Source organism: Podarcis tiliguerta, assembly GCF_965153285.1.
Source record: "Podarcis tiliguerta genome assembly, chromosome: 4".
NCBI classification, from domain to species: Eukaryota; Metazoa; Chordata; class Lepidosauria; order Squamata; family Lacertidae; genus Podarcis; species Podarcis tiliguerta.
The window spans coordinates 43,616,130-43,643,572 of NC_139537.1; the positions used below are offsets into that span (position 1 = coordinate 43,616,130).

The 27,443-nt window shown below is 38.3% G+C and overlaps 1 protein-coding gene across 4 annotated transcripts in view; it reads left to right on the plus strand.

Moving 5' to 3' along the window:
• Nucleotides 1-27,443, plus strand: part of ROBO1 (roundabout guidance receptor 1) — a 564,053-nt gene that overhangs the window by 338,101 nt on the left and 198,509 nt on the right. For all 4 annotated transcript variants that reach the window (XM_083439173.1, XM_083439174.1, XM_083439175.1 and 1 more), the window contains one exon: nt 7,119-7,445. In XM_083439173.1, the coding sequence (XP_083295299.1) occupies nt 7,119-7,445 (327 nt within the window). The remainder of the gene's footprint in view (nt 1-7,118; nt 7,446-27,443) is intronic.

The following is a 27,443-nucleotide window of genomic DNA, read 5'->3' on the forward strand; positions in this document are numbered from 1 at the left end:
GCACTCAAGCGGAAGCTGTGACGGACCTTCGGCTTCCAGAAAAGCCGACGTTAGAAAACAGAAGCATTTACTTCTGGGTTTTTGGTGTTCGGGAGCCGGAACGTTCCAAAACGGAGCTGTTCAGGAACCGAGGTTTGACTGTATTGCTAAGAATAGTTGCTGTGATCAAAAGAGAATTTGGGACGCACCATCTGCTGTGTGACTTCTTCAGCAGTATTAAAACTCCATAATTTTTGCTGGACCTCTAATAGTTCAGAACAATGTACAGTGGTGCCCCGCAAGACGAATGCCTCGCAAGACGGAAAACCCGCTAGACGAAAGGGTTTTCCGTTTTGGAGGTGCTTCGCAGGACGAATTTCTCTATGGGCTTGCTTCGCAAGACGAAAATGTCTTGCGATTCCTGGGGGTTTTTTTCGCTCCCCACCCCCTTTTTCTAAGGCACTAAGCTGCTAATAGCCTTTTAGCAGCTAATCCGCTAATCCCTTAAGCCTTTAATAGCCGCTAAACCGCTAATTGCGCTATCCGCTAATCCGCTAATGGGCTTGCTTCGCAAGACAAAAAAACCGCTAGATGAAGAGACTCACGGAACGGATTCTTTTCGTCTTGCGAGGCACCACTGTACCATATTAGCTGGTGCTTTTCAGTTTATGAAGATACAAATGGGGAGTCACATGTTAGTCTAAGCTCCCCAGAGGAAGGAATCAAATTATTTCACCATCTTATCAATAAATAAATGATGTTGGTTTCATGAAGCTGACAATACCCAGTTAACTTTTTCAACCTGCCCTTATTCTGGCATTCTAACAACTGTTTGTTGTTGTTGTTTAGTCATTTAGTTGTGTCCGACTCTTCGTGACCCCATGGACCAGAGCACGCCAGGCACTCCTGTCTTCCACTGCCTCCAACAGTTTGGTCAAACTCATGTTCGTAGCTTCGAGAACACTGTCCAACCATCTTGTCCTCTGTAATCCCCTTCTCCTTGTGCCCTACACTACTATTACATATTAAAAAAAATGTTGATCAGGAAATTAGAGTTAACAACAACATTTTAGTTTTGCTACCAGCAAGTTAAAATAAAATGACTTTCCTACCAACATATTAAAACAAAATGACTTCTTTTAAATTAAAAAAGAAGTGATATACTTGTGCATTAGATGTATAAGGAAACTTAATGATTATATGCAACTAAAATTTGTCTCAGTTGAGCTTATCGTTTCCACTTTAATATGGCAGCAGCTTATGATAAAGATTTAATTATTTTAAAATGAACATGTCCTCCAATTCTCTTTAGTTTTTTTTTTTTTTACTCTGGGCCTTCTCAGATTTCAGAATACTCAATGTTTGAAATTTATCTCTAAACTAATGTGCAAAACAATCTGTCAGCATTACCCTGTTCTGCAGCCTTCCAATACACTGAAAGGCATTCCCTTTCCCCAAATCAAATTCTAAATATAGCATTTAATGTGCTTTCTTCTTTCAAGTCTGTCTAATATAAGTCCTAGTGTTACTGCTGAGATCCAAATCTTTATTTCATGCCTTCCTATTTGATTGAAAATATACTTCTCCTTAGAGAAATTAATAATTAAAAATTAAACAGAAATTTTGTTTAAATTAAAAAAAAAATGCACTAAGCCAAACTGCTAGAGGAGCAAACGAGTGAAAGAAAAATTTCATTTCTGCAGTTCCCATTCCAAGTGATCCCCAGAAGCAGCTAAATTTTGATTACAAAGTCTCTTTGGGTGTGGTTATGTTGATTTACCTGTGAAAGCATCACACCTTTTATTCTTTTTGTGCCTCATTAACCTGGTGCTCACTAATGCTTCATGAATGTTGGGAAAGTTGACTTTAAGGTTTCAATATGACTGAGGTTGACTGCATTCCTTCAGGGATTTGTTACTAATCCTTTAAAAGGCTGTTTGAAATATTTTGTTTTTTGAAAGTATAAATGTCTTTACAAAATTACCCCTAAAATTCTGCCTTGGTACTTTTTGTCATAGAAGCTAATAACTCACACAAACCAAAGCTCTTCAACTATCATCTTTGACTCTGACTATTATGCATTAGTTTTTAAAAGCTTCAGTGGATGTTTGAGTATGTCAAACAAGAAAACACAAGCACTGCCCAAAGATGCATGACAGGTTCTTGAGGAACCTTCTGAAAAGGAATTCATAAGTTGTGCTTCATACTATATTTTACTGCTTTTATTTTATATTTTACCATAGCACATTAGGTATGCATTGTACTAGTGATCTATTTCTCTAACTGTGAGACCTATGTATATCTGTTCAGAAGTATGTCCAGGTAAGTTTGTAAACTTAACTGAAAGCTAATTTAAGTTTTCACACTGTTGTAATCATTTTACAACAAATGTCCTAAAGTGAGAGGCAGGTTGAATGGGAGTGATGGTGAACTCTGAGACTATGCCAGGCATTGCGCCAATATCTCTCTATACTAAATCCAACATGCTTTGCATAGAAAAAGTTCCAGATTCAATCCCTGATGTCTTCAGGTATGTTTGGTAAACACTCCCATCTTAGATGCTGAGGGATCTATTGCTGGTTAGTGTTGACAGTACTGAGCTTGGTAGATCCAGTGGTTCCTACATCATGCTGGCTCTCTGAAATCCAGCAATTTATGTAGATTTGAAAGTCCTTTCTCCCCAAAGTGTATATGACACTTTTGAAGCTGAGTAGCATAAGATATCTGGGTGCACTGCTTCATGTTCCATGAGGATTGCAGTATAAGAACCAATGCCTTTGTCCATATATTAACATGTAAAAAGCAAAACTTAATCAATTATATAGACTGTTATATTTAAAAAAATGTGGCTATTTTTGCACACATAGCAAGATTCTGTTGTGCAGATTATTTTGAAACAACAAGGGGCCCTGAATAATTATTTGGCAGAGGGGGGACAGAGGTAGCAGAGCCCGGAGTTGTGGCTTCCATGGCAGACTTCTCCTCCTCCTGCAACTGCAACTGCTGGGGAAAGATGTCCTGGCTCTTCCCAACGTTGTGCGTGCAGTGCATGGTGCTTAGGGTGCTTGACATGTGTGGCACTCGAGGCACACTATGCTCAACGTGCATAGTACTCAGGGAGCTCAGTCAGTGTGTGTAGCACTCTGGGCGTGTGACACTCGGAACGCAGTGTGGTTGGTGCAACGTCAGTGGGAGCCAGGACCTTTCTCCCTGGCAGCTGCAGGAGGAGAAGAAGCCAGAGCTTGGGATGCTCACACATGGGTGTGAGACCCAACACAGATTCGACACCAGTGCCCCCAATCTGCTTGTAAGTTGGTTCATATGGAGACAACAGTCCTGACACGGGAGAAGTTTTAAAAGTAGGACACAGAGAATACCAGTGTGATTTATAAACAGAGTCAAGGAAGCTTAAAAGGAGTAAGAAGGCTGTCTTCAAAAAATTGAACACTTGTCCAAATGAGGGGGAAACAAACTTTGGCCAAAAAAAGATACGACAATAAGTAAAAATAATTCAAGGAACACATTGGAAAAACACAGATCATCAACAAAAAATGTTTAAATACATTAGTAGGCGAAAACTGACCCGGAAGGCGGTTGAACTTCTAGAAAACTAGGGAGTCAAAGGTGTGCTGAAGGAGAACAAATGAAATTATAGAAAGGCTGACCGAATTGTTTTGCATCTGACTTCATGTAGGACAGATCCCTGTGCCTGAACTAACTTCATATTTCTCCATATGCTCACAGGCTAACCTACCTCACAGGATTGTTGTGTAGATAAAATGGGGGTAATCCTCCCTTATACTACCCTGGAGATATAAATGTAGGAAATAAATGTGCATACTTTAAAAAAAACACATTCCCTACAGCTCTCAACAACACTAAAAGGATACAATCACTCCCTGAAAAAAAAAAATTGCATGCTGTATATGTTCTAGATGTATCTTTGCTTTTTGCCTAGGATTATATATGGTTGGTAACTACTATAATGCGTAGCTATACAGATAATGGACCTTTCACATTGGGCTAATCCTTACTGCTTAATTTATTGGTTATAGCAGGTGATTATAGGTATAAAAACATGTTGTTGTTTTCTTTTTGGTTCAATACTTTAGCTCTATTATACATCCCTAAACAAATCTTGTTTGTGCAAGCACAATTCCATAGCACAATTACTTCTTGCGTAATTTACCCGGAGTTTTCTACACTTTCAAGAGACATTTCATTTTTAGACATGACAGATCATAAAGCTAACTTTCCCCTCTTCGAAATACTAGTTTGGGGAATTTATTCTTCGATATATAGACAGAATGATGAACAGTTTGTTTTAGAAGTTCAAAATCGGAATTTTAACTTTAAGACGGACAGGAAAGATTCACACCACCATACTACCTATTATTCTTCCATTTAATATAATGTATATTAATTGCTTATTCTAATTTGTTTTTTGGGAGGACCCTAATTATTTTGGATTAAACAATCTGGTTAAACTAGTAAGTGCCCATCTTACACTATGCAGCCCATTCTTATTGTTGTTAAAAGCTGGCTGTGTGGTGGTGTTAGGAATGTCTGATGTTAACAATTCTTAAAATATTAAATATTCACAGTAGATTCATGTGGCCATAAGTGGTTAACAAGACTTTCAATTGGGCATTATACATTGTGTAAACCTTGGAAGCAGCTGACCTTCTGTATCCCTGGTGTTTCCTGAACTGGGTTTCATATCCTGTTAATAAATAACTTTAAGAACATATAGACAGTTCTGACATTTCACTTACCTTTCCAGGAAAATAGAATGAGATTACAGTTACAGATTTATTTAAAAAATCTTTCTTAAACAAATGCATGTCTGTATGCATGTAAGGAGAAGCTGCATAATTTATCAAGAAAGTGAATGTATACCAGTTACACTGAAAAGAGGCAGAGCTTTGGTTGCAACTATCACTTCCAAGTGCATTAAAAAAAACATTTAGGGCATCCCATACTACTTCAGAGTTTATTCTACTTATGTACATCTGTTAGGCAGCTTCCCAGTCATATAAGAAGATATGAATGTTTTTTACTGTACAGTAGTTATTTCTGTCAGAAAGCACTTGTAGATGAAATGATTTGGAAACGTGGAATTAAGCCCATTGATTTAAATTGTGGTATGATTTATTTTGATACCACCAATTGCCATGAATAATATAATTGCAGCTTTTGCCTTTGTTTGAATCGAAAAAGTGATAGTGATAATTTTTAAAAACAAGATGTGCTTCCAAGTATTTGCTTACTTCCTAGTGCACTCCAGTATTTTCACACCTAGTGCACTATCTGGTCTGTTCATATCTGGGCTCACCTGAACCAAAGATTTTCTGGCTCGCATGTCGTGCTTCCAACCAGTCTGTTGCACCTGCTCTCTATACAACCCCTTTGTATTTAAAAACCAACTGAGGAAATTAAATTTTGTCAGAATCTTGGTATTAGTTTGCAAATGAATTGTGTGAAGTCGATCAGTGTTATGTACACAGTAATTGCTCTTTTAACCAAAGGCGCTGAATATTTGGCTGAAAGACTGAATATCTTTCAGTCTGAGATGTGAAATTTATACTAAAGCAGGTTGTGCAAGTTTGTTAGTTTCCTGTATTGCAGTGATTATCAGCTTTTAGAAGGAGAAATGTGGGTTCTTTGTAGATAAAGTATGTAACTAATAAGTATTGTGTTTCTGTGTTCACCAACTAACCCTTCTGGGACAGATTTCTGACAAGAAAATTACAGGATTTGTGCCCTTTGTAAGATTTATGTTGATACATAAAGTTGCTTCTACTAAATAAAACACAAATTGGAACTTAAATAACTTGACTATAAGGATAGAAATTAAAAGTATAGCTGTGGAAAAAGATTACTCAGATGTCAAAGCTGTTACATCCCCTCTGGCGGCTGTCATCAAATTTGTGGTTAATGTGTTCTATGTGCCACTCTTCTCTTCATGAAAAATACAGCACACTACAATTTAAGGAATTTTATGGAATGTTTCAGATAAGAGTGACTTTATTACAGCACTTAGGTGGAAATATATTCACAGGCAGTTCCTTGTGTTTTGTCTCTCACCCCGCCCCACTTTATGCATGAAGAAAATCTGCATTTTATATATTTGAACCTAGCATTTGCAGTCTCTTCATGCAATCCATCTTTCTGGAAGGTGTCAAACGACTGCCAGACTGAGTATAGAACAGTGGGGTCACAAAATCAGAAGCCAGTTTGTGATAATGCCCCAGTTTTGTTCTGGAAGTTAAAATCACCCATGATTATCTTTCCTTTAGGAGGCAGCTGAAGATATTACTCATTAAAAGATTCAGTGGTACCCCGCAAGACGAATGCCTCGCAAGACGGAAAACCCACTAGACGAAAGGGTTTTCCGTTTTTCGATGCGCTTCGCAGGACGAATTTTCCTATGGGCTTGCTTCGCAAGACGAAAATGTCTTGCGAGTCTTGAGATTTTTTTTCGCTCCCCACCCCCTTTTTCTAAGCCGCTAAACCGCTAATAGCCTTTTAGCAGCTAATCCGCTAATCCCTTAAGCCTTTAATAGCCGCTAATTGCCGCTAATAGCCGCTAAACCGCTAATAGCGCTAATCCGCTAATAGGGTTGCTTCGCAAGACGAAAAAACCGCTAGACGAAGAGACTCGCGGAACGAATTAATTTCGTCTTGTGAGGCACCACTGTACTTTGATCAAAATGTACTGGATTTTTGGAGATGTGTATTTATATATTGCTTCCTCACTTTCACTGACTTCATTGATTTCATGATTGTATTGATCTTATGTTAACACTACAGGAATACTACAAGCATCCAATTAATTCTTAAAGTATTGTACTGCTTTTAAATGTTTACTGTGAACTGCTTTAAAAACTCTGGTCATAGTGGCAAGCATTTTAAATAGCAATAAATATATTGTAAATGCTAACTTGGAAGAACATATAATTGCCCATAAATGTAATAAAATCTTAACCAACTAGATGACACCAAGCTAACTATAAGAATAACCAGGAAGTACTTGTTGATTTCCAAGTGCACCATTTTAAATCCAAGCCACAGCATTTCCATTACATCTTAACAAGAAGTAGAAATTTAATTTTTTTATTCACATTTATCCTCCTTAGGTTCCCGTCTTCGCCAAGAGGATTCCCCGCCTCGCATTGTTGAACATCCTTCGGATCTAATTGTTTCTAAAGGAGAACCAGCAACTTTGAACTGTAAGGCTGAAGGCAGGCCAACACCAACGATTGAATGGTATAAAGGAGGAGAAAGGGTTGAAACAGACAAAGATGATCCTCGTTCTCATCGGATGTTGCTGCCAAGTGGATCTTTATTTTTCTTACGAATAGTTCATGGCCGCAAAAGCAGGCCTGATGAAGGAGTCTATGTCTGTGTAGCAAGGAATTACCTTGGCGAAGCTGTGAGCCACAATGCATCGCTGGAAGTAGCAAGTAAGTATTTCTCCTCTTTATCATCACTGGTAGCCACCTTAGAAGCAGCTGCTTGCGTGGATTTTAAATACAGAGGTCATTAGCTTTTCATGTCTGAGCTCAGTGTATACAAATAAGATATTTAGTTACGTTTGAGTGCAGAACATTAGCATTCTACTAACACTTGTATATAATGTTTATATTCACACAAGGAGATTATGAATATGACTAAGTAAATTAGAATATCTGCTTTTGTTTTGACTATATGGTCAATAAGCTAATTGTATTCAACAGTACATATGGCACTGAGCAATTCTGAGCTAAGCAAAGGGGAGAAAAAAAATGTAATGACACATTTCTTAAGTGTTTTAATGAGTAAAAAATGGTTTCAATTAGTTACAAAATGCTGTGAGGTTATCCTTGCACACTCTTGCATCTACTGAGGGGTGTTGCAGCCACATGTCTTGTCATTCATTTTAGTGTGCTCACGTTGACACTCTGTTACAATATTTAACAGAACTTGCTAAGTGTACTAGAGGCCTACAGTTTACTTACATTCACTATGGCATGTTCTCCACACAAGTGTGCACTATTGATCAGCAGATATGAAATATGCTTGGAGTTGTGCAATTGGTAAAGAATACTAAACAGAAATGTCTTTCTGAAGCATTAGCAGAAATAAAAACTTCCCCATTGCCTTCATGCAGGATAAACAATGCTAAAATTGGGCATGTTCCCAGCTTTTCAGTGTCAGTTAGTTAGAATGATTCTGTTTAAATGTACTTCAAACCTTGTACAGGAAGTGCCTGAGAAAATGTTTGACCCCCCCCCCCCTTGTCTGCAGAGCTATATGAATTGGTACACAAAGTTTTTTAAAATGCATGTGCAGTACTGATTGGGTATTTTGTGGTAGATTTTAGGGTCGTATTGTAAAATTATCAGTTTTGGTACATGGTAGATGTAGTTGTATGTTGGTTTCTTTATACTCTGGGAATTTTGTTGTTTGTTTAGTTTTGTTGTGTGTTTAGTTCAGTATCTAAAATGCCTAATATGTGAATATACTTGTTCTCTATTAAATGGCATCAGATTTGATTAAGGACTAAATCAGTGCTGAAGTATTATTACTGCCATTCCACTTCTCAGTTTTTAAGTGCACTTATTACCCTCAAAATGAGCCCTCTTGATCAGAAATACAAGAGGCTTAATGGTAAGAATTAGATATTTATTAAAAACATTAGCACTATGTCATTCCAGTGGAAGAATAGTGATGATGCAATCAGAGGCATCCCCCCTTCTCTCTCAAACACACACACAGAAGCCAAGTAAAGGGCAAAGAAGGAATGGAACTTAGCATAAAAGAGAAGTGGATATCTGCAAGAGAGAGTTTTTCAAGAGAGAAGTGTTGTGGTTTATTGGCATAGTAGATATTCAGTTGCCTTGTAAGCTGTAGTTTTTAAGAGCTTTGACAGGAACAAATTGCACTTTTCCAGTTACGGTGAAAGAAAGGCACTCTGCTGCAGTTATTTAGGCTCCTTGTTGTTTGTCTGTTTATTCCCCTTTCCCGTCTTTAAGTCTCTGTATCAGTGCCTGTTTTCTGGTCTGCCAAACTATCCCCTTGATCCTACAGTTGTATTGCAGTTCCCTCTTCTTGCCTTTGCAATGTCTCTCTCCCCACCTTCATACAACTGCTTCCAGCCATGAGGCTCTCCTGCTCAAATCTGTGATGTTTACTTGCCATGGGTCACCTTGTTTATTCCCACAACCCCAAGTCTCCTGGCATGCACAGAAGGAAGGATGGAAGACAGGGAGGGACTTCACGTTACAGGAATACAGAGTTTGTAAAGGGTGTTCCTCAATTGCTGTTTCTAAGCTTTTTCAAACTGCCGCATAAGTGAAATGAAATGTTTGCCTCCGTTCCAGCATGCAGACAGTTCTTGGAAGACAACCCAGAGAGATTTAGATATGAAACAGCATAAATCTCAACCACTGTCTTTTAATCTTATTGAAACCTGCTCACAATACTGCGTTCCCAAAGTCCTGTGTGCTTGTCAGAAAACGTGGTGGGCAGGGTTGTCTCATAACTTAACCAGTCATTTGGAAATTGTGAGAAATGCAGGAAGGTCCACCCCCCCCCCCCCCCGTTTTCTTATCTTCTCCAAACCAAGGACAGAAGGCTGAAAGGAGTTTCTTGTTATAATGCAGTTAGGAGAAGAGAGCAAAGCTCTTGTTTGTCTTCCTCAATGTCCAATGTAAACAGAGTTATTTGGAGGTTATTAAGAGTACTGTATTTCTACCTATGCTGAGACCTGTTGTATTGGCAAGTAGAGTTGGCGATGCCTGCTTTCCTTTTGCTTCTGTCATTTTCCAATTCCTTTTCCCTGGAATTATTTCCTATACTGTATATATTTCTATGACAGTATTTTTATTTGCAGCTACATATTCTGAGCTATATGAGTGAGTATTGAGTGAACTGTTAATTAGGAAGTTATATATTGCTGTTTGTTTGTTTGTTTGTTTGTTTGTTTACAACATTGTCAGGCTTATTTTCCACCTGACTAAATAGTTTTAGTGAAATACTGGTTAAAAAGAGATCCTAACCTTTTTAAAACTAGCTTTAAAGATACACCTCTTGTAGAATGGTCTTTGGAGATTGAAATATGATGCTTGATATTGGGTTAGAAGAATTGGGCCATATGTATACAATTTACTTTAATTGTTGAATGAAATGGGATTTTATTGTTGCATCTTTTATGTATTTTACTGATCATAAATCACATTGTGGAAAGCTATATAGAAAAATAAATATTGAAATGGCAGAAAAATAGAAGTATTGTTGGTGTCTGATACAGTGGTTAGAAAATTTTGGATACTGAAAGCAGCTTAACCGGAGATAAGCTAAAAACATTGACTATACTAAAGGAGAGTAATGAAAATAAAACGTGACCTCTAACATTATATGTAATATATGGTTTTGGAAAACAGAACAAAATCATAAGCAGAACATAGAAGCTGTAATTCTTTGATGCTCAATAAACACTGTTCTGTATTCCTGCAAGGAATTTTAGCTGCTGTTCTTTCTATTTTGTTGTACACATTTGTTTTTAGTAAACTTTTCTTAGGTTACCTGTCAGACTCACAGCCAGATGTGGCTTTAAGTTGATGGAAGTTGATGGGGCATGCAGCCAACTCCTAAAACATTTTCCGCTAGCAAAGACAATGATAGTATGGAAGCAGAACCCACTCTTAAGAGCTGCCATATTACTACTGAAATCTGCTCAGCTCTTTTCTTGAGTTTCTGAACCCAGCTTTTTGATTATTTGAAATGTACTTAAATTAATTCAGTGTTATTTGTTTTTGCGGAATATAACCAGGTTCAGATTACCATCTACAGGGACATGTTCTCTGGTAGTTAAAGGTCCTATGTAATGTGGTAAAGGGCATGTTCTTGTCAAAACTATGGAGGGCAATTTTTCCTCTATAGAGATCAGTTTTCACAGGGAGATGAAGCATTGCTTACTTCCCTAAGTCCAGACAAGAATCTAGCAGTGACATAAACACTTAAAGCATACTGCATTTTTTGTATTCAAAATAAGGAAAAGCAAATGCTGTTTGGGTGCTAACATGCCAGCCTTTTAAGATTTCTTAAAAGTTTTTCTTTCAATATACACCTAAAACTGTTAGTATTAAAAGAATGATGCTTGTTGGAAAAGTTAAATTAGTAAGCTTTAAATATATATATTTTAAAACAAAACAAAAAACTCATTGTAGCTAACCCTAGGCAGCCTTGCTTAGAACAGTATGGATTGGTTCATAGCAGACAACTGTTTTAATAAATTTGGTTAAACAGAATGTAAATTTGTTCCAGGCTTTCCAAGAAAAGTATGATTCATATAAGGTATACCAGAAGGATATAGGACAGTAGAGATGTTGCTGGTCTGCACTTCCCATCATTTTTGACACTTGGCCAAGATGACTGAGCCTGATGGAAGGATCACAGATTAGTCACCCCTGAAATAAACAGTTCCAATAAATAGTATTTTAGTGTTGAGATTTATGATTACCTCCTAAAGACTTTTCCCCACATCAGTCATGTTTAGTCTGTTAGTCTGTTTTCTTAGTAAAAATTATTGTTGTTGTGTAACTTCTTACCCAATGCAATCATGTAATCCTCATATTTTCAAATAGAATCACTATCCTTAACATACAGTCTTGAGGAGAGCTGTGTTTTAAAAGCTCTTTGCTCAGAAAGTACCAAGATTAATAGGACATCGATAAGAGACTATATGGTGTCACTCTGGGCCACAAAAACAGCAGATGATCATTCATTCACTATAGTTGAGTGTGACTTGCATCCTCTGGCCATGACCTGCAAAACTAGCTTCAGGGTGCATATTTGGCACTGTGCACAAAGATCTCCATACTACTCAAATGGTAGCTGCTGTTAGCTTGGCATTCAGATATGTAGAATGGTGACACGTGTTTTAATCTGTTTTTATTGTTCATTTTAATTATTTTTGAATGTTTTAAATAGTTGTTTTTAACCCTTTTTACTGATAATTTTACTGTTTTATTCATTTTGTAAAGCACTTTGAAGTTTTTTGTTTGTTTGTTTACTACCTCCCAGATTATAAATTGTATGAAATAAATAAATTCAGCACTAAATCATCTGTCACCAGGATAGAGAAAAAGTGGCTTCTGTAACAAGCCTTCCTTCCTCAAATTGGTGATCTTATCTGGCAGTACTTACTTTATGTTTTGAGAATGCATGCAGCACTTTTTCAACAGATGGGGACAACACAGAATAAAATTGGGTTAGGGTGAAGGTAATTTTTATTACAACACTACTCTAATCTGTTAGAGTAGATTTCGAAGCAGTTTTTTTACTTTTCTTTTTGAAGCAAACCTCAGGCATGGGGGAAATAGGTTTTCTGAAGATGTACCTAGAAGCAATAGCATTTAAAAGGCTGTTGAGGCATTAAAAGGTTTAACTGAACAGCTGTTCATAAGCACTTTAAAAAAAACTTTCCTATTTTCTATTTGCTGTAAACTGAGTATTACTGTATTACAGCTATAAGAGCAGTTGGTATCTTGAGTTCCTAGATGCCTGTTTAAGGCTTTTAAAAATGAGATGACATTTAAAATCTTACTTCCTGTGCAATAAGATAACATTTTTTTTTGTATAAGCTTGCTGTTTTGCAAGGTAGTATATACAGTATTTCAAAAAAGCATATGGTTATATTAGCTTTTTCTATTCATAGAAATGTTGGAGATTTCAAGTAATGTCATTTGCTACTTTAGCCAGCAGCACAACAGATTATCACTGAGTGTCATTTAACAGAAGATTTAGTCTAGGCTTTCAAGTTTTCTGTTTAATTCTGGGATGATTTTCTGGGATGAGCAGAAAACAGGGCAAAAAGAAATCCTATAAACTAGTAGCAAACACCTTCTGTCTCTGTGTGTCTTTATGTAGCCAGACCCACACTATTCATACACACAAAAGGGAGGTATCCACAGGTGTGAGCGAACTCCAATGTTTGCAGAAGTATAACAAATCCTTAGACACTGCCCCCCATGAGGAGCAAGTCAATGAAGATTGAACATACTGAGGATGTGTGTGAAAACATGAGGAATTAAATGGACTATCCTGGAAGAGGATACTGTAAGTCTAGCTTACTGGAACACTTGTTACAAATACCTTGGACCTAGAAAAAATTCTCCTAATTTTCTTTCCCGTTCCCAAGCAGCATTTTTCATGGAGGGTGTAATGTTGTTCACCTCCTCACTGGGCCCTTGAAAGGAACAAGGCTGGCACTGTATTGGATAAGAGTCAAAAGGACACAAAAATAAAACCAAAGCTAGGAAGGACCTATAATTCTGCAGTGACGATTCTTACATTCCAGCCTTTCATAGACACAACTGCCTTCCATAGATACCTCTTTCCCCAAGTATAGAAAACCATTAACTGTGCCATGTGTACATGAACACACTACATATGGCCAGCTCCACACATACCAAAATAGAAAATTTAAGTTTCTTCTTTCTGTTTATTTATTTATTTCATTTTGCATAAAGCTTATTCAGTATTTGTCATATATTGTTGTGTTTTAGTTTAGGAAGGATTTGTGTAGGAAGATTGAAGTGTAGTAAGGCTCTGAGTCACTCACAAAGGTTTGAGCAGAAATTTGGGCCAGTATGTGAAACAGCATAATCTTTTTTCTTCCTTTTTAATTGTTTGGTCCAGAATGCAAAAGGGTTCATATTGCTACTAACACTTAGGAGATGAGACACTAGCCAAGCTATTTACCTTAGTCTGGAGTTTATTACATTGAAATAGCTGAAATTCTTGCAGCTGTGTAAAAAAAGGAAGAAAATGCCAGATAAATGGGGGTATCATATATTTTGAGTACTTTACCCAAAGCCGCCAGAGACAGAAAGCAACCAAGTTCCTTTTCCTCCTGGCATGAGTAAGTGGAGTACATAATCTAGTCCAGCTGCACTGATTTGCTGTAGTGTTCTGTTGCATAGGATTTTTGGTTAGTATTTTTTTGTACTTTTCTAGCTGTATTACAGGCTCAGTTAGGTGCTAGGTTTAAGAGTATTTTAAAATTTAGAATGTAATCCTTGAAACAAGTCTTGTCTTGGGGGATATAGAACTTATCTGTAGATATTTAAAGTAGAGCTAAAGACAGAGACAGATTCAACAGTTCCTGATTCTGCCCAGGAGGCTAGACCAGAACCAGAGTGTTAATAATAACCAGATGCTGGTGAATAACTTTGCACAATCGTGTGCCAACAAGCCTCTTACTGGTATTGTTCTGAAGTGCTAATGTTGGTGTTCTGCCAGAAGCAGAATATGTTTCCAGTGCAGCTAGTGTGACTGTCTTGTACTCTCTTGATTGTGGAAATGTGCTCTTCCTCATGTGGATTCTAATTTGAAGGCTTATACCGTGCTAATTGATAAGCTATCAGGGTTTGCCAAACAGTTAACTACTATCAACTAATTATGACTGAGACCCCAGATAAAAAAAGATCACTTAGGAGATGATGGGAGGCAGGTTTAATTATTAAGATAATGTCTGTCTATCTTTCCCATGGGAGTTTGGTGAGAGAGATGAGGATAGTTTCTTACCAGGTTTCACATTCTTTGCAACTATCCACTGATTGATACTACATCAGCTACACTGATACTGATTAAAAAAGAGGCAGCTTTTTCTCATTTCCCCTGACCCTCTGCTATATATGGCAGATTTAAATAATGAACTACTTGTTCAATAACACTAACTGTGTGAGGGTCTCACAAGTCACCAACATTATCTGATTTCTTTGGCATAACCATGATCTTATTAGAATCAGAAACTTGGTGTATGGTGTGCTCTTCTAACTCATTTTGCAAAATATGCTCTCTCCCCCCCCCCCAAGTTGTCCTATTAATCTTACTGAACATGCTTGGGCTTCTGTTACACCTTGACCTGACACAGTATTATTGCCCGTACTGTTTTCTTAGACATTTCTTCCTCCCTCTAGAAAACTAGCCAGGAATCCCTTCAGCTTTGATCCAATGCTTAAAGAGGCACCAAGGTTGGTTTCCAGTTAAGATATGCAAAAGTATGTGTATAGACAACTCATCATAAACAGTATTGTGAATTGAATTGCTTGAATTCTACTCAAAGTGATTGAAGACTTGTCTATTTTACATGCCAGCTACATTCCATTCAGCTCATAACTAAAGCTCAGTAGATTGACTAGTCCTAGCTGCCTTAAGTAAAACTAAATGCTCAAGTTATCTCATCTGGGCCACCAAGGCTTCTAGAATTAGCAGATAAACATATATACATATTACTCTTCTCCATGTGTCTCTAGTGCAGGGGTGGCCAACTCCCAAGAGACTGCAATCTACTTTCAGAATAAAAATCTGGCAGTGATCTACCCCCGGTTTTTTAGGGGTTCAGCTCAAAGTTGTTGAGCTTTTTTGGGAAGAAAGCACTGTTTTGGGGGGTTAAGGTGCAGGCTTTTTGTGGAGTGGGAGGAAGGCAAGGGGTTAGTTCACACACAAAAACATTGCTATGGATTAAAACAGCCACACACAGGGAACTCCATCTTCCCTTCCTGAGTTCAAACAGCAATGGAGGGCGGGACAAGGAGGCGGGGCAGGAGTCAGATTTACTAACGCAGAGGAAAGGGAGCCAGAGATCGACCGCGACCTACCGAAACATTGCGGGGATCTACCAGTAGATTGTTATCGGCCTGTTGGACATCCCTGCTCTAGTGCATGTCCCCCCCCCCCCCAAAAAAAGGCTCATTGTCTGGCTATCATGTCCTATTTTATGTTCACTGCCTAGTTGACTGGCAAACTCTCACTGCAAAACCTTGCCCAAGAAAGAGACATTTGTAACTAGGCAGTAGTTACTATAATCCAAAGAATGCCCAATGAAGTTATATTCAGATGTGGCCTTTGCAAACATGTCCTTGAAGTAGTCAGGACCACCCATCTGCCAAAAAGCCATTTATAATATCCTGAAGCCAGCAGACAGTCCCTCATTACTAGAAATTATAAGTTGCGGACAGCAAAGGTGCTTACAACAGATAGGTCAGACTCCCCCCCCCCCCCAAAGTTCCTTGTTCACCTCCTGTTGTGCCAACAATAGAGACTAATCATGCAATTCATGCAATAGATGAAACACTGGTCACTTTTCTGGACCTACCCATTTAAAAATGTGGCATCTAGTCCAATGTGAGTGATTTTGTCTTTAAGGTGATTAGTAAATATCTGGCCTCCAACTCAACTCCACATGGCTCAAGCTGAAGTAGGTTCTGACCCAACTGATGTATTTCCAGATGATGGAGAAAAAGTATTACTGCTTCACCTTCATCCCATCTACAGGCTTAATACTGAACTCTTATCTGTGTCTGAATGACACATCTTTTGTCACTCTAATTATCTCCTAACCTGTTTTATTGGTTTGAGATTTCTAAACCAAAGACCCAAGCAAGCTTTACAGTGTGGGAGATGGCACTTAGGAGCTACTAAGTTAATTGCTTTTGTCATCTCTTCATTTTACAAAGTGACCAAAACATTGCCAGAATAAGTAAAATCATCCAACCTACAGAAGTACATGTCAAAATCACCTCTGCAAAGATAAGTCCCTTTTCATTAACCAGTTGGGTTCTTTGAGAGTTCTGTCCTAGGCTCATTGTTGTCCAATGTCTTTATAAATGACTTGGATAAAGGAATTGAGGGTATGCTCATCAAATTTGCAGATGACACCAAACTGGGAGGGGTAGCTAATTCCACAGAAGACAGAATCAGAATTTAAAATGACCATAACAGATTGGAGAACTGGGTGCAAGCTAACAAAATTAATTTCAGGAGGGACAAATGTAAGGATCTGCCCTTAGGCAGGAAGAACGAGATGCACAAATATAGCATGGGAGGACATCCAGCTTATTAGCAGGACATGTGAAAAAATCTAGGGGTCTTGGTGGACCACAAGCTTAACATGAGTCAACAGTGTAATGCAGCAGCAAAAATGCTAATGCTATTCTAGGTTGCATCAACGGAAGTATAGTGTCCAGATCAAAGGAAGTAATTGTATCACTATTCTGCCTTAGTCAGACCAAACATGGAATACTGGGCACCACAATTTAGGAAGGATGTTGACAAGCTGGAATGTGTGCAGAGGAAGGTAACCAAGATGATTAGGGGTCTGGAAACTAAGCCTTATGAGGAGTGCTTGAAGGAGCTGGGTATGTTTAGCCTGGAAAATAGGAGACTGAGAGGAGATATGATAGCCATCTTCAAATATCTTGAGGGCTGTCACATGGAGGAGGGAGCATGTTTGTTTTCTCCTGCTCTGGAGGGTAGGACTCTAACCAATGGCTTCAGGTTGATTTCGACTAAAGATTCGGAAAAACTTTCTGACAGTAAGAGCTGTTCAGCAGTGGAACAAACATTCACAAGAGTAGTGGACTCTCCTTCCTTGAAGGTTTTTAAATAGAGGTTGGATGGCCATCTCTCATGAATGCTTTAGCTGTGATTCCTGCATTGCAGGGGGTTGGACTAGATGACCATTGGGTCCCTTCCAACTCTATGATCCTATGATTCTATAATTCTATGAAGTCTTCCCCAGCCAGGTGCTCTCTAGGTATTTGCAGTGTACAAGCTATAGAATTGATTACAACAAGATGCAGTGGTGGCCATTGACTAGATGACTTGAAAATGGGATTAGACATTCATGAAAGGTAAGGCTGTGAATGACTGCTAGTCATAACATCTATATACTACCCCCAGGTTCAGAGATAATTCGATGGAATGTCAGTTACTGGAGAACCACAGTGGGAATGGATTACTCTCTTAATGTCCTGCATGTGATCTTCCCAGAGGCATCTGGTCAGTATGGCAAAGGGGAGGCTGGAGTAGGTAGAGTTCTTTTTAGGTTCTTTAATTTAAGATTGTGCTTGAGGGCTTTTCTTTTATTTGTCTTGAACATTTTTTTCTTCTTCTGAATTTGTGCTGGCATTGCAAAGGATTATTTAGGGTCTTGTCACTTAGGTGATAAAAAATATGGTTTAAGAGCTTTATACAGGCATTTCCCTCAAGAAAATATAAACCCTAAAAGACCTTGAACACTGAGGGTCACTCATTTTGATTTCATCATCTTTATAACAGTCACATTGCTCAGTAAGCTAGCTGTCTGTTTTTGTGTCCAGATAATTCAGATGACAATCATCTGACCTAACTTGGATCCAGCATGTAAATTGCTTTCAGCTGATTGCATTGCATGTTAAATGAAATTTAATTTAAAAGTCTCCTTTCACCATTGTAGTGGATGCATGTCTACGTCATCTGTTAAGCAGTGCATAGTCAGCATATGGTTGTTCCTCTTCTATTTAAGCTGTTTTCTCTTGAGAAAGGGAAATTCCCTCCAGACCAGACAGACATCTGCTGGCTCTCTTACCAGTAAAGCCACAGAAGAGTTATCTTTCCTGTGATTAAAAGAAATAACGTCTGGGTTGGGGTTTTTTTTAGTTTTTGTTCAATTAATCAAAGATTAAACCCATGTGGTACTCGAGGAAACTGAGCTTCTTTGTGTTTCACCTACTCCTAGGGATGCCAAGGATGAAATACAAGATTTTACTGACATAATTTTGTAATGCAGAAGTATAAAATATCTTCATGAGGAATTTTTTAAAAAAGCTTTATAGTCCAGTAACCAATGATACAATAAAAACAGACACTTTATAAAATAGATAAGGAATCTCAGTGCCGTGCCCTCACCTCCCAAAAACATGACAAAAGAAAGGGTGGTGGAATAAGGGAGCACTAATAGTGCTGGTATTCAGGCAGAACTTTTTTGTTCAGATATATGTTAGTGTGTGGATATTTTCTTTTAAAAACATTTCCAGATGCTAAATCACCCCGTTATTCCAGCATTCTCAGTTTGCATTCAGTGTCTTCAAATAACAGTGTTACAATTCATTTAATGTGGATCTTAAACCCTGCCTATGATGAGCAAGACTCTGAGTTTGTTTTGTTTTTAAAATTCTTCACATAAACAGTGTCTTGCCACAATCATTATTAAGTATGGGTTGTTTAAATACATGTATATCCTTCCATCTCTTATCCATTCTGACTTAAAACCAAGGAAACAGGGTTCATTTTGTCTTTCAGTTCCACTGGGGCTACGAGCTGAACATTTCATAAAATCAGGATGGCAGTAATTAAACTGATTCTCTGAATACCAGACTGCTTTTAGACTTCATCTGTCACTAGTAGGAGACTCAATACAGACTATTTATCGGAAGAGAACTTGTTTGGCTCCAGCTTTTTTAGTCAAATTGGGTTTTACAATAGTATCTGTCCTCGTTTTGATATGGAATCGCCTTAAAGATAGCTTGCTTTGTATATACTGTTCTATAATATCCACCCAGGACAATTTGTTTATTCAGCTGAGCATAATGCATTACTGCTTTATTCTGTGCAAGCTAACTTTATCTTCTCGCACCCCCACCCCTCTCACACACACACTCAAGGGTTGGGAGCTTGAATTTTTATTTAGTTGTAATACCTGTTGAGGCTGAAAATTCACTAGTGTAGCATTCCTGATAGGCAGTCATGTAACATCTGCTTAAAACCTCAAATGAAAGAGAAGCCACTATTCCGAGCTGAGAGTCAGGACTTTTTTTCCAGATGCCCTCTGGAATCTTTAATCTTTGTTGCCCTCCTTTGGACTTGATCCATTTATAAAGATGTTGAACAATTATTGACCCAGCTCTGAACCCATGTCACTTCCCTCTAAGTTGATGAGGAGCCACTGATGAGTACCCTTTAGTATGTAGCTACAAACCATCTAACAGTTCATCTTCAGCCAGCTACAAACCCATCTAACAGTTTGCCTGCAATAATGTTGATGCTGTGATCACATTATCTCCCTGATCTACCAGGCTAGTAACTCTATAAAAAAAAAGAAGATCTGGTGAAACTGATGCTGGCCCTTTATAATCAGTATCATTTTCCAAATGGGCATAGATTGGCTGAATTCTTATAGACTGTTGCAGAACCATTTTAGGTAATGATTTCAGGGTTACTTTGAACTTTCTGGAAGAAGAAGAAGAAGAAGAAGAAGAAGAAGAAGAAGAAGAAGAAGAAGTCAGTCTGTACCCCTCCTAGAAAGTAAGTTGTGAAGAAGGATATTCAAGGCCTTCTAATTGATTTTTGTGGGATAAGCCAATCTGGCTTGTTATTCTTTTCAGTGTCCATAACTGTGAGTGAAGTTTGAGCTGTGATTAATGAGTGAGTTATTTGGACACCAGGCAAGAGAAATCCTTGGAGTCCTAAGGATCTTCTTCTTCCCCTTCCTGCTTCCCTTGTTCCTGCTTCTGTCTCATTTTCGAGTCCTTGAAGCCTCTTTAGTTTGCCCTTCTTTGTTTCCTAGAAATCAGTATACATCTTTTATATGGTGGGCTCATTGAGATTAGGTACTCCCTAGAAGTTATTTTCTGAAAATACTACTGTGCAGTATGTGTGGGTGGATGTTAATGGCAAATGTAAAATGATAAAACTTTGGAAAGAGGCTTATGCATGTCACCTGCTGCACAGGAGCAAATGACCAGGTTCTCATTAAGAATTCACTGTATAGTAAAGTTACAGTACAATGCTATTCATGTCTGCTCAGAAGTAAGAGGTTGTTTAATGGGGGTTACCACTAGGTAACTGAGTACAGTCATACCTCGGGTTAAAGACGATTCAGGTTGAGCGTTTCCAGGTTGCGTTCTGCGGCGACCCGGAAATAACAGAATGGGTTACTTCCGGGTTTTGCCGCTCGCACATGCGCAGACACTCAAAATGACGTCATGTGCAGAAGCCGTGAATCGCGACCCGCGCACGTGTAGACGCGGGTTGCGTTATGCTCAGGATGGGAATGGGGCTCTGGAACGGATCCCATTCGCATCCAGAGGTACCACTGTAGTCTTTGCAGCTTAGTCTTTGGTGTAGGGTTTGCATTGGAGAAAAGCAGGGTTCTTTGACAGCTGTAAGCAGGCAGAAATCCAATGTTTGGATAATACTGCCATGGCAAGAACATACTAGCAAGTTGCACAGAGGCTGCAGATAAAGTGCTATAACAGAAACCTGTTGGGAAATTGCAGTTTTTACTTTACATTTATGTACTGCACTTTTGTCAATTTACTCAAGGTGAAATGAATTAAAAATACGAAAGCAAGAAAGATTGGAAAGGGAAAACCATCAATAGCTGAGATGTCACAAGCCATTGGTGCTGATGGCATGAGCTAGTCTTCTTTCTTCCTGTTAAAGCCACCATGTGAATGGAAAAGCATGTACATTTACAATAGCTTGAGGCTATCAGATCAGTGCACATGATACATGAAATTCTCCACTTTGTCTATTGCCTGTTGGGTTTTGGAAGCAAGCAAATGCATTCTTATTTCATCAGAAATTTGGCGTTTAGGCAGAGGGATGAATTTGAAGTTATAGTCATAGCTTTAATCCATTTTAAGATGAGTTTTAATTAAGAGTTTCTGGATTTGTGTTATGTCTACACCTTCCTTGCAATTCTATCTTTATGTACTCTGTTGGCCTAAGAGCTTCCATAAGCAAAATTGTTCAATTCATTTATTTCCATTTTTAGTTTCCCTTTGTGCCCATAGAGCACCTGAATACATTAAAGTGGTCTAAACTGACCTCTAGTAAAAATATATAGTTCAGGAAATCAGATTACTTTATTCTGAACTTATACTGACCATACTGAATGTGGGTCAAAAGTGTAGAATTTTGATCAATGGGAAACAGGTTATATGGCTTTAGGATTAGCTGACACTACAGTTTTATTATGGGCTTATAGGAGATGTATGCATGCATACAAGAAAGAAAAGGCAAAGTAAGAGTGGAGAATATACGAGTAAAAAAGAGAAGAAAAACTATAATTAGTGTATTCACATTCACATTAAAGTTCATTGGAGTTGGTGGAACTTCTACTGGATAGGAGCCATAGTTATGGGTGGAGGCATGGAGAGTCTTAAATTTAAGTGATTCATAAGTTACAATCAAGTCTTGGTTGACTTCCTGCTTGGTATGGGTTTCTCACTGGTATTTCTTGGAAGTAAAAATACAACATATACTTTCTAAGGTGTGGACTGAACAATTTTATAGTTTTTACAAACTTTGAAGATACATACTAATTTTAACTTCCTACTAGAGTTATTTTCAGTGTGTGATTTTCTCTGCCACTGTAGTTTTGATGACATTCACTACTGGTAGAAGTGAATGTATTCTACCACATCATTTGACTTTGGCTTGAGTCTTCTGTTGTTTTTACCAACATTTTTTGTTTATAATTCTGCATTAAATAAGTTTTGTTAAATAAGTTTTACAGATGTAATAATTTCATCTATCCCATATTAATAGAACTATTTAGAACTATCAATTTAAATACATTATGTTTAGTCATCAGCCTTAGTATCAGGATTTTTTTCCAGCAACAGCTCGCAGGAACTCAGTTCCAGCACCTCTCATGTGGGCACCATTGCCATTAAAAGAGAATAAGGGAGGTGTTCATGGTGAGTTACTGCACCTCTTTTTCTAGAAAAATAACATGCTCAGTATGATAATTCTATTATCAAAGCCTTTTTGAACTACTAATTGCCCACCAGCTAACATCCCCAATGTTTTTGTTGGCTTTTTATTTTCTTATTTTACAAATGAAAAATTGGCATTGATATCTGATTGCGTTATATGTCAATTTTTCTCCATCCTCATCTCATTTTTCTTTTCACTATGTCTTTTTAGATTCTAATTCTGAGGGCAGGGACTGTCTTAACACTGACATTGGTAAGCTGGATCTAGGAACTATGTTTTGGCTTGAAGAACAGAAAAAAAAAATGCTTTAAATAAATAAATAACTACTCACAATATTCCCTGAGTAATAACATACAAGATGTATGCAGGTTAAACACTTTGCTATGGGTTGTGATCAGACTGGATGAGTTTAATGCACTTCAGAAAAGGACCTGATATATTTCATATGTTTATTCAGATTTGTTAATAAAGGTTTTAAATGGAACTGAACAACTTGTCAACATGCAGGAAAATTCTGGTCTAGAGACTCCATGTAGGAGCCAGAGTTGTGAGAAATAAGTCAACAACAAAAAAGGTATTACTTAATACTGCCTTTGTGCATTTCACTTTTTCACCTATTGTTTAATGAGATCTGTCAGATCAAAAGTTCCTTTGAGTTTCAATAACTGAAAGCAATAATGGTGAAATACGTCTGAAGCAACCACATGATTTAATTTGGAAACTTTTTGGATAGGGAAGTTGTAAAAGCAATGCGAACAACTCGTCCTTTGTTCACAGAAGTACAGAAATGCTTTTGGTCAATTTGCAAAACCACAGCAATTAGTTGAAAATGAAGTCATGCATTGTTTTCTCATGAATAATTTTACGCTTAGGTCTGACCTATTTTCATAGGGAAAGAAATATTAATATTTTAGGGTATTTTGTTTAAACAAGCAGAGTCCTGAGTGACTTTCTGACACTTTGTAGATACAGGTGCAGATTAAGGCTTGTTTTTAAAATGTCTGCTTTTGGCGTCCAAGATAGTATAGCAAGCTAGTTCATAAGGGCTTTACCTTTTTAACTTGTCGTTACCTGTATTAATCCTTTGAGACACCAATAAAGTAAAGGAATCTATGATTGGCCCATTATTTTTATTTTAAATCCACTTCCCATATTAGGGCAGTGCTTTGAGGAGGCTAAAACTGCCATAAAATGGTGTTCAAATGTTCAGATTCTCTAGAACATTTCTCTAGAACTAGTAAACAAAGTAAAGATGGGTGGTGGAGCTTGGTTGGTGGTGAAACCAAGGCATCTGCATAAGTCAGAAGCATACAGGTTCCTTGGTATGCAGTTTTTATATTATCAAAGTCGGAGATAAAGTTTAGGCTAGATCATTATTAGGTAGACCAAAGTGGTGTGCTTGCTAGTACCTCCTATGGTTCTCACAATTGTTTTATGGAAATATCTCTTCAAAAATCCACAACGCATGAGAGTGCTTTTCCTGCTCTGCTCCATTTTCACTGACTTAACCTCTCTTACATTGAATATGCCCTTTTAAAGATGTCACATTTCACTGGATGACAGGAGTGTCCACCCTCCCTCTTAGGGCTGCCCTACGTCTGGATTTACATATCCGGAATACTGAAGTCGGAAGCAGTGTCTGGGCGGAAATAGCTAAAATATGAACGTGTATCAACCCATGTCAACAGTTTCAGTTTTGGCGATCTTCCTTCAAAACAGCCAAATAGCCATATTTTTTGTGTGAATTTGCCCAAAGAGCTTAACAACTTTTATTTCCTGATTTTCACTGTTTGAAATATGGCATCCCTACTCACATCTCTTTTGTTCTAAGCAGAGGAGGGAGGTGCAATAACTTTCTCTGTGAGTGAGTATGGCAGTGGCTGAAGAAGGAGGCACATGGCTGCAGCCTTTTGTGGTCTAGTTTTTTCTTCTTGTCTTTTACACGTGACAACAATTTTGTGTTAAACCTCCACACCTCCATTTTGTGACTGGCCCCATGGCACTTTCTCTCTCTCTCTCTTTAAAATACGTTTTTATTAAACAATTTCAACCAAACAAATTATCCAAATAATCAATTACTTTATTTCTCCCTTTTTTATTACCCTCTATCCCTCCCCGCCCAAGACTTCCCTCAGATCCCCTTTCTGATTTGTTTGCACATATTGTTCTCTGCATGTAAAAAACTATACATATCATTACGTCATCTGTCCTATATTCTATTAATAAATTTCTGGGTGTTTATTCAAAACCTGCCAAGGAGTCCAAATCATTTTGTTCTTTTTTTAAAATAGTCTGTAAAAAGTTTCCAATCTTCTTTGAAGTCCCAATTGTCCTTCTCCCATTGTTTATGTGTCAGCTTTGCCAACTCTGCACAACTCACCAATTTTTCTTGCCATTGTTCTTTCGTTGTGATTTCCTCCTTCTTCCATCCTTGTGCTAACAAGACTCTTGCTGCTGTTGTAGCATACATAAATAAATTATTTGGTTTTTTTGGCAGGTCTTGTCCTAAAATCCCTAACAAAAATGCTTCAGTTTTCTTTATAAATGTCATTTTAAACATTATTTTTCAATTCATTATAGTGTGTTCTCCCTCATGGAGTGCACGGGTTGCGGGCGGGGCTGACAAGACACCTCACTGTGCCTAGGCAAATGGTTTGGCCATCCTGTAAGCAGGGGCAGGCTGTTACTGGGGAAATTTAGATGTTGCCAATTAGTGATTGACAGCCCTATTTGTTAAATACAAGGCACGCAGCAACGGACGTCCTCTTTCGCTGCGTGCTTCGGATCACCCGCCCTCCCTCCCCTAATCTTAGGCTGTTTGCTTGACCTTGCTATTGCCTATCATGGGGTCGTCTGCTTTGGGGCAGGGGCCCGGTAGGAATTTTGTCATTTGGCTTATTAGTGTGTGCCACTTGGTTTTCGCCTACTGCGTAGCAAATCGTCACAACTTGTAAGGTTTGCGGTTAGGCATTGGTCTGGAATTGGTTGCTGGGGGGTATGGATTCGGCTGTGCCTGCCCCCCAAAATGCTGCTGCTGCTGCTGAAGGGTTTTACCGTTAAAGGAACCCAGGGGCTCCCCCATGCTTTTGTCCGAAAACCCCTGGCAAGGGGCTAGGGCCACGCATGCCCCTGGGAGCATGCTGGAGAGAGGTGAGGCATGGTTCCCAGTCCCGTCTCTCTCCCCAGGTGACTTACCCTTCCTGACTTCGTGGGGGGTGCGAATGTCAGAGCTGTCCCCGTCCGAGGGCAGTTAGTGCTACCAATGGCTAAGCAACCACTCACATTGCTGTATTTGAATAAAGTTGTGGACAAATTGATGCCAAAAACCTTAAACAAAAATTAAGTGTCAATTGTGTTTTTCTTGGGGAGGGGTGTCTTGGGGACCTCGACGTGCAAATATCATTTCCCAAAAATTTTTAACTTCTCTACATTCCCACCACATATGATACATAGTACCTTCTTTTTCTTTACATTTCCAACATATATTTGACCCGGTTTTGTACATTTTTGCTATTTGTACTGGTGTGATATACCATCTATACATCATTTTCATATAATTTTCTTTCAGAAGAGAACAATCTGTAAAATTCAAAACCACAACTTTTCCCAATCCTCCAATTGTATATTGTGTTCAATATCCTGTGCCCATTTGATCATGACTGATTTGACCTCCTCATCTTTTGTTTCCCATTCTAGCAGAATGCTATATTCCTTCTTGAGCAGCTTCACTTCTTCTATGACCTCCTTTTGGAATCTAGAAGTTGTATAACTAAACCCTTTTTTGTTATCTTCTTTATACATTTCATATAATTGTCTAATGCAGCCAACTCTGAAATGGTCTTTAATTTCTTCGTAGTCTTTTAATTTCCATTTCCCTTCTTGATCTCTCAATAACTCTCTATATGTATGCCAAATGGGACTTTCTCAGATGTGCCCACACTGACCCAAAAAGTGATCCTTGGGCTAGATGGTTAACAAAGCAAAAGTGTGTGTGTGTATTACAAATTTGGCTAGCAATGAAACCATTGTCAAAGTCTCTAGATAAAAATATAGTAGATTGGAGCATAAATGCCCTGATCCAGCAAAGCAGGTTGTATGCAGTGCAGGTGGGGTATGCTGGCAGGACACAACTGGTTGTACCACAGAAGGGCAGCTAGTCCGTAAGGTTATCAGATTTTTTTCAATGAATCCGGGGACACTTTTCAACTTCCTACTAAATAGATGGATTTTGTCAGGGGACTGATTTGTAAATCCAGGGACTGTCCCCGGGAAACGGGAACGTCTGGTAACCTTAAGCTAGTGGGAAGAAGGCTTAGTTAGACCCATCTTCCTGTGAACCATTTTCAGTGCAGCTCCTCTCTGCCCTATCAACACTGCAGTGAGGGAAGGCTGGGAAGGAATTACAGGAACATTTGGAGGTAAGGCTGTGGTGATGATCAAAGCACTTGGGTAGATATGTGTGGGAGGAGATGGTCCTTTTAGATAATAGAGCTCTAAATTGCTTAGAACATTAAACCTAAGCATTAGTACTTTGAAATGAGCTCAGAATAGAATGGCAATAGATTGATAACAAAGACACTTAATGATAGCTGCAAATATATTTATCCTGAAAGCAAAATCATGGAGATTAATAATATCCCTAATCTTTTTCAAGGTAGCACCTTAGGTATGTAATTGTATTTGTTAGGCATAGCTATGAGTTCAAATTCAGAAAATGTTAACATGCAAAAATATTCTCAATGGGATTTTGCTGATAAGTATCTTTAAATCGTACTCTAAATCGTACTCTGAAACACTAATTAAGAGATCTTGCTGAGCAGCCACGTATAACTTTTATTTTTTATAATATCAACTCTGTTTTGTAATTTGCTTTTGAAGCAGGATCTTCAAAGCAGATTTGGATATGGCACAGAAACTGACTGCTTAAA